The 8,775-nt window shown below is 47.0% G+C and overlaps 1 protein-coding gene across 1 annotated transcript; it reads left to right on the top strand.

The window, feature by feature from the left end:
• Positions 1–4,743: 4,743 nt before the first annotated feature.
• Positions 4,744–7,891, top strand: LOC122389194 (chondroitin sulfate N-acetylgalactosaminyltransferase 2-like). The gene is made up of 3 exons (XM_043380971.1): positions 4,744–5,451; positions 5,800–5,950; positions 6,433–7,891. Exons 1-3 carry the CDS (start codon positions 5,433–5,435, stop codon positions 7,763–7,765), a joined length of 1,503 nt encoding a protein of 500 aa, XP_043236906.1. The 5' UTR covers positions 4,744–5,432; the 3' UTR covers positions 7,766–7,891.
• Positions 7,892–8,775: the final 884 nt, after the last annotated feature.

Genomic DNA, 8,775 nt, shown 5'->3' with positions numbered 1-8,775 from the left:
ACAACCATTGACAGCACATTACCATTAAAATTATAGAATTTTACAGTTCCTTCATCAACATACTGCTTAAAAGCCCACACACACCAAAACACACTGCCGTTCTCTCCTACGCCACGCTACTCGAGTGGCCAGCTAATGCCCACTTCCCACCGTAAACACAACCATTCGGCGGGCGCGGACTGACCTCGTCGGCCGTCCGTCGTCCCTTTAGGACGCCGGCCGGCCGGGTGGCACCTCCCGGGAGGGGTATAGCACCGGCTCAGTGATGGAACTGCAGGCAGGGGACGCGCCGGCCGACCGACAGCAACTTACGAGCCGGAGCGGACTGGAGTCGGTGAAAACTTGAAATTAGCTTGAAGCTTCGAGTGGGTGGTCGGTCGGTTAGGTGACGACGGCTTGCTGTAGAGCTTATGACATCAGGTACGCTGTCATGTATGAAGAAAGATTAACCCTCGCCGGCACAGGGGGGGGAGGGGGTTGATGCAACCCCCCCTAAGGTTTTTCGCGAATAACTCGCGTAAAAAGCGGCCGATCGCAACGAAACTTTCAGTACCCTCGCATTGATCACTTTTACACCTACCCTGAAAATTTCATGACCCTGACCCCAATGACCTTTGACCTGTAACCTCTTTTCTGGACCATGTTTGGCCGAAATCGCTGTTCGGCGCATGTCGGCTCGCATTAGCCGCGCGTTTGCAAGCTTTTCGTGGTTTCAAACGTTCAAACATGTGATTTGATGTTGCTCCCATGCATTAGTGTGGGTTTCAAGGTCACCTGAAGGTCAGGTCAGGTCATTGACCTTTTGGTGACCTCGGGTGACCTCGGTTCACTTTTTCGAGTTTTACATGTTTCTAGGCTAGTTTTTGGAGCTGAATTCGAATTTAGCAGCCATTTGAACATTTACGAAGTAGTTTTGGTGCCTTCGTAGCATGTTACGAAGCTGTCCGAGGCGGTTGACACGTATTACGAATACCCGTCACAACCCCTACCGGTTGACCTGACCTGACCTGACCCGACCTGGTCTAAATGCTTAAAAACATCATCTCTGATCAAAACTAACACGATATTCGTGATCAGCACCCCGGAAAACCACATAGCAGCCACACTTTACGACTTTCTAACAGGTCCCGATTTTCCCGGTTTTCGGGTCATTGGCCTGACCTGGAAGGTCACCCGATGACCTAGGACCTTAAAATTGGGTATCATCGGCTTCGTCTCGTGACGGGCAACACGCTCGTTTTTTCCGCGAAGCTCTAGCTCGATCAGGGGCCAAACGCGAGGGGGGGTCGTACCCCCCACCCCTTGTACCGTCGAAGGACTCAAAATGGCCTGTGCCGGCGAGGGTTAACGATTACTCTGGTAGCATAACATAAATAATGCCGTATAAAAAAGCATTTGGAACCTAATTACCCAATCTGTAAAATTTCCAAAACATTTTCACAAGGGCTGTAATAAGCTGTTCAACTGGCGATACTCTATGTAATATTACGTGAAGATATCGATAAATCATTATCATGATCGATCCGGACGAAACGATAAAACGGTGAAACAGCGCAGAGGATTCCTTATTCCTTAGCTTCCTTAGCAATTGATGTGCTAGCCACCTGGTAAGGCAGTGGAGTAACTATTACTTCCAGCATCCGCCGCTAGGTGGCCAATCAGCTTGCGCCTGCGGATTAGGCTGTACCGCATGGCACGACTGAATCACTTGTAGGTAGGATATTCATTTAGACCAAAACGTATACATTCTGAGATAGACACTCCTTACACTCTCCCTTCCGTTATAGACTGGCTTGGTTTTGAGTTTTGAAAGTCGAATAGGCCATTGGGCCATGCTACAGCATAAACCTACCTATCCGTTTCAAGTCTTGAAGGAGGTAAAACAACCAAGAACAATAGCCTTCCCGCAAAAGATTGGTAATGGGCAAAGTAAAGTAAACGTTTTCGTGAGTGGAGTGGGCACTTCGGAACTTGCGTGCAGTAATTGTTGAGCCAGGAATGAGGTGAGAATACCATGTGATTTCTTGGCAATTTATATATTACCTAATGGTTTCCCATGTGTGTCAAATGATGTTACACAGCTCGGAATTTGATAAAAGCGGGCTCATCAATTATGTATTTACTCTAAGCATAGTCGTAGTTCATACCATTACATTATTAGTTGTACACAATAACTGTCATCAATCACTATGCAACAAAAAATGAAAAAATTTTCTGTTCCTGGAAAGCGACCGAATTTTTCTTATTCATTGGGTCCTATTATAACCGAAATGGGCATTAGTTTTGATCTGAAAATGCTTTTCCGGTTTTCAGAGACGATTTTCGATTTTTGGCCCCGAAATTCGGTTTTTGGCCCACCGTGTCCGATGTAATTGAGTAATCGACTCGCGGTAACTTTCATCGCCTTTCCTATGCCACAAGCTTTCGAATGATATCTGGTTTTGCATATTTGCGTGCAAAAATAACGTCATAAATCTATGTTAAAGTAAGAAAATGTTGAAATTTTGTAAAAATTTGACATTTTTTTCGATTTCATTTCAAAATAGAGGAAAAATAAAGGCCTCATCAAAATTCTGAGCCCAGTTCCTTGAAGAGCATTCAATTTCCGTTCGGAAGGTACCTTTTTAGTGCATTTTATCGGATTCCTGTGGCGTCCAGATTGAGTTAACCTAAACACATATCCTAAGTCATATCACATAGCATTAACCTGATAACGTATGTTAACGCCATAGGATCAACGAGGGGTCAACTGAGGTCATTTTGTTGACCCCTTGTGACCTCGGGTCACACGCAGGAACTTACTTTTGAGCAGTCCTGTCGCTCAGAATCTTGATCTGTTGGGGGCCCGTTTTTCAAGTGACTCAATCTGGACGCCACAGTAAACCGATAAAATGCACTAAAATAGTACCTTCCGAACGGAAATTGAATGCTCTTCAAGGAACTGGGCTCAGAATTTGGATAGGGCCTTTAGTTTTTACTCTATTTTGAAATGAAATCGAAAAAAATGTCAAATTTTTACAAAATTTCAATATTTTCTTACTTTAACATAGATTTATGACGTTATTTTTACACGCAAATATGCAAAACCGGATATCATTCGAAAGCTTGTGGCATAGGAAGGGCGATGAAAGTTACCGCGAGTCGATTACTCAATTACACCGGACACAGTGGGCCAAAAACCGAATTTCGGGGCCAAAAATCGAAAATCGTCTCTGAAAACCGGAAAAGCATTTTCAGATCAAAACAAATGCCCATTTCGGTTATAATGGGACCCAATGAGTCCAAAAAAATCGGTCGTTACTCAGGAACAAAATGACTGTTGCATAGTGTAATTTGTGATTTATTCTGATTTATTACTTATTACTTCGGCAAAAGCTCGACCTAAGCGATGAATATTTGTCTTTTAGCCTTCCTGTCACCGAGATGCTTCACGCCCACGGCTGATAGAAAATCCGCTTATATTTGGCCTTATCAGCTGGGCTTAAATCACCTTATTTTGAACTCGGTTCAATAGTATGTTTATTTATGGAAAATTACCAACTTCGATGAACTTCCCAGCGGAAAAATCACGTCTGTGCTGTCAAGGTGTGTCAACATCCACACGTGCTTCCCAGAAACAAAGACATTTTTCAGTCTATTGGCGCCTTTCGTAAACAGTATTGAATGGAACTCCCCTGTCCTGTGCCAATCTATATGTTAATCTCCCTTCCTGCCCTCTCCCCGACGCTAAACAAACCAAATTTGCAAGGTGTTGTGAGACGCGCGCCCTGCCTGCTGTCGCCGCTGCCTCAGAGGGAGGCTACCCCTGACTGCGCCGCCCGCTCGCCCGGGTATCAGTTCCCTGTCCGTCTCCCCCGCTACAGCGCACCAAATAGTGAGGCTGTCTCAGAGAGCGATTAAATTCTGCCCCTGTCGCCGGTCCTGTCACGATACAAGGGCTCGGAGGGTCCGTCTCGGCAAAAGAGCAGATTTCAACAAGTCATGGCCAAAACGAGACTTCATCTGACTTGAACAGCACACAAGGCAGCCTGCTTTTCGTTCCACGCACTCATGAACCAACAACGACAACGCATTCAGCAAGCAATACAATTCAGGGTGACACAAAAAAAGCGGTCATCACCAAAATTCGAATAACTTCGGAAGTTTTATTCAGATCATCACCAAACTTCGGCCACTTTAGGTCACACCTATGTAGCAGACATCCACCAAGTTTCAAGTCTTCACTACGAATACTTTTAGTACAGTGTGTGTTTTACGGACGCTCCATAATGAGCTCCAGGTGAGCGCCCCGGCGCTGCAGGGCGTAGGCACACCTGCATCCGGCGGGCAAAGTTGCCGATAACCCGATAAGAATAACGTTTCAGGGGTAGCACACCCCCTGAGCACTGTCTCCAGAGGCCATTGCACTCTGTAAAGTGCACAGCCATCGGGTTATCGACAACTTTGCCCGCCGGATGCAAGTGTGCCTACGCCCTGCAGCGCCGTGGCGCTCACCTGGAGCACATTGTGGAGCGTCAGTAAAACACACACTGTACTAAAAGTATTCGTAGTGAAGACTTGAAACTTGGTGGATGTATGCTACATAGGTGTGACCTTAAGTGGCCGAAGTTTGGTGATGATCTGAATAAAGCTTCCGAAGTTATTCGAAATTTGGTGATGACTGTTTTTTTTTTGTCACCCTGTACATCACATTATTTCATTTTAATAATTAAATACAGACATCTCCACAGACGCACTCATGTTGACACTCCCTGGGTACACACAGCTGACACCTCCCTCCCTATCTAACCGTAGCTTATCCGGGATGTTATCGGTCTCAGCTGTTGCCGTGACGCTAGCACAGAGCTCACACCTGAAGGGACGCCTCAGTTCCCATCTGTGGGTGGCCTGAGAACAGCGCGACGGCTCTGCAGAAGGTCTGTGACGCAGAGAAATGACGTGTCGGTGATATGACGTGCGGTGAGTGATGTGGAGAGAGTGAGGTGATGTTAGTGGCTGAAGACGAACAGGATTTCCGTTGAACGACGGACTGAACGTTCTTGAAACGAGAGCCTGTGCGATTTCTTCAAGAAAGGACGAGGAATTATACCATGGACGCTGAAGAAAGTTTTTTTTCGAGATGACCGGAAGTAATTGATATATAGCTATTTTAAGACAGTTGGCATCCTCTTGATGGCTTTTACAAGCTGTATCACCGAAGTGCTTCTTAGAGAAAAGCATTATCTTGCTTGCCGGGACTGATTCTCAACGAACGAGAGCATCGTGAAAATTTTGAAACATTGATGAGAGAAAAAGTTATCAGTGCCCTTGATGGCACATCTACTCGTAACTGAAATCAAGTGACAAGAGTGGCAAAAAACTGCACACACCGAAACATATTGAAGGAGCAAAGAAATCTCATTTCTCAAACCACGTCTGTTGCGGACGAACATATGCTCGTCAGCCAAAATGGTACGCGGACGGCTGCTGATAGGCTGTTTGCTGGTTCCGATATTCGTCATAACCCTTGTACTGTTTGTACTGATAAGAAGGACCACCTTCTATCGTGAACGAGCCATTGCAGCCAAAGGTAAGAAGGCTTATCTTTTGCATTACTACTCTTTGTTATAACTACACTTACAAACATGCAATGTCAACAGTAATCATTTGACTTCCGGTTACGATGGCATAAGTAAATTGAACATCAACGGCTTCGACAATTTTCCGCATTTGGAATGCATGACAAACCCAGATACAAATTTATGTCTCGCTATTTTATCCACACAGCTAACCTTAAAACATTTTCTTTCAATGCTGCAGGTGACCATGAATCGCCATATTATAAAGAGCCGCAAGAGCCTTCTTCTTCTTCGTCGTCGCCAGTGCCGCTTCTTTCTACAGAACAATACCTAAGATTATCGAACATCGGACACTCAAAGGAAGCATTTCCAGGCTTCAGTGGAGACATCGAGTAAGTTTTGAGCAGCGCGGTGGACGCTGGCGACGGCGGAATAAAATGGTTACAGATCCATGGTTACAGTGTTTCGTACAAGCATTAAAAATGTTAATTATCAGCTAGGTAACCAGCAACAATTTTGAGCTGAACCAACCTCAACGTGATTTGAAGTGCATTCGTGACGGTTTATATCCCTAGCTTAACGTAACAGGACATTGGTACATTAAGTTCAAATGCCTGAACTTGTGATATGTTCTTATGGCTCATACATATACGCTAAGTCATCTAGTGACGCAATTGAGACATGTGGTAATTTCTCACGTTTCATTTGTGATCAGTGGCAGGAACAGTGTATTTCTGATGAAAGTCATAAATATTGTGCCGGCTCGTAAATTTTTATACATATCACATATAAAGTAACACCAGTGCATATTCTCATTGCTCCTGTTCATTTCCGTGTCCTGGTCATAACGCCTCTCCCCGTTTGCTGCTCGCAGGCCGTCGCAGTACCCATGGATCCAGCTCCACTATGGTCACTACCGGCGACACCTGCTGGAGGCTGGCTACGGGTGGGCCAGCCGACCCATAGCCGCGGGGCACGAGGCCACTGAGATTCAGCGGGTGGTCCACGAAGCTTCCATGGTGATACCGAAGTCGCAGGGAGCTGCCGGACGGAGCGGTACCGACTGTATCGGTGGCCGCCTGCGCTATCTGCCGGGTCTAGGTGTCGAGTATGAGGTGTACCTCCGGGATCGGGTGGCACGAAACTCTGTGGAAATGCCTTCATCTGACGCCAATTCGGATGACTTCGACTCCAAGCCAGTGCTCACCCACCACAAAGTGCTGCTGCAGCGACCGATGGGAGATCTGGAGGTAGAGTACGTTGGCAGGACGTCCAGTCAGCTGGTGCACATTATCCTGCCCTACTACAACCGACTGGAGGCGCTGGAGAGGTTCCTGACGCGCTTCGTTCAGATGGCGCAGAAGCCGCAGCCGCTGGCACTCACTATCGTCCGGTTTTCCAGTGGCTTTCCGAGGATGGACACAGATGAGGAGGAAAACGACCGACTAAGAGTTGATAAGCTGGTGGCAAACGCCGCACGAGAGCTGGGAGGCGCGTTCGTTCCTCCGGTGAGACTCCTGGAGGCCGACGGGATGTTCTCAGCCGGGAGAGGCTGGGTGACAGCCACGGAGGCGACTGCAGAAGACGGGATCGTGATGCTGGCCTATGTCGACCTGCTGTTTGGGGAAAGTTTCCTGCAGAGATGTCGAGCGAACACAGAGTCCGGCCGGAGGGCCTACTACCCAATTACGTTCAGCACCTACAACCCGCGCGTGGTGTACGGCGTGTTCAAGAGGAAGGTGCGCTCGGTGGTGGAAAACTATGACAGTGGGCGACTGCACCAGCCCGAGCTTGGCTACTGGCTAGACGAGGACTACGGGGTCTCGTGCCAGCACCTGTCCGATTTCCGCAGGTTCAGTGACCCGTTCGGCGGCAGCGTGGATCACGATCTGGACATTATGCTGTACGAGAGGTATGTGAAGAGCAGGGTGGATGTGATACGAATGCCAGACCCGGACTTGGTTCAGGTGCATCACAGGGTAACCTGTTTTAGGGAGATGGGAAAGACTGAGTACAACGCGTGTCTCAAGGCTAAGGCCATGAACGAGGCATCTAAGCTGGAGTGGGGTCTGTGGGTGTATAAGAACCTGGGCGATACGGACGAAATAGAAAAGTTCTTGGAGGTAGTCAACAAATTTGGGTTTACAGTGCCTCCAAAGGAAAGCGTTATAGCCCCTGACAATGCTACCAAGGACACACATGCATGAGATGTAGTTCTTTTACATCTAGTTTCATTTTATTTTGAATTTATGCTCAATAAATATTTATTCATAGAGCTGTTTGTAGCATACCGTCAATGCCGTGCAAGACCTGAATATAATGTCGATATTTTACGTCTTTGAATTTTCAAACAAAAACTTCCACGCCGTGAAAACGTAGGTGCCTCCAAATGGCAGCTTCCGGTCCCTTGGTTCTCTGTTTCAGCGTCTTATTCGGTTATTCCACTACTACCTTTTTGTACCGTCGTCGTAGGGCCCGCTATCTGTAGACAACATGAGGCCAAATTACCCTTCTACGGGACGGAATTCGATTAGGCGATATGCATTAGCCAGCCAGTCAGCAAGGTGCGCCAATGAAGTCAGACTCAACTCCGGGGGATAATCCCATTATCCACCGACCCCCGCTGGAACAATGAACGGAGGGAGGCGGGTGGCCAGATAGGCCGACACGGTACGGACTAGGAAAAGGTGCCCGGGGTATGTACATCTCGCAGATTTACATCGCTATGGAAAGCGATGTATATTTCCTTTGAGCCGAACCCTAAGAGACGACGGAATAGTGAAAATATCTATTTTTTCTGTTTTCCATCAAAATGATATTAACCCGCGCCCAAGTTTGGGGGGGGGGGGGTTTGAACACCCCCCCCCCCCTGCGGTTTTTCGCAGATATCGGTACACCTTATCATACATCAATTCTACACATGTTGTGAAAATTTCAGACCAAGGTCATTCAAGGTCAGGTCACCAGGTCACTTGAAGTGACCTCACCTCATAAAAAGTTTCAATGTCTGCCATAGCTACACCGAGTGACCGATCACTTTGAAACTTTCAGCGATTGATGAGGGTAACAGTATCTATAAAATGCATATCTCGGATTTTTGATATCGGTGACCTAAGGTCAGGTCAACTTTGCGGCCTCTCCATTATTATAAGTCAGTGTGAGAAAATTGAAAAGCGTCTGTTTTGCACGAACGCTATTCTAAACACTCTCAAACATC

The sequence above is a fragment of the Amphibalanus amphitrite genome, unplaced genomic scaffold (genome assembly GCF_019059575.1).
Source record: "Amphibalanus amphitrite isolate SeventyFive unplaced genomic scaffold, NRLGWU_Aamphi_draft 000347F_arrow, whole genome shotgun sequence".
Lineage (NCBI taxonomy): Eukaryota > Metazoa > Arthropoda > Thecostraca > Balanomorpha > Balanidae > Amphibalanus > Amphibalanus amphitrite.
Note: the sequence above shows the minus strand (reverse complement) of the source record. Positions and strands in the feature narration are given on the sequence as shown.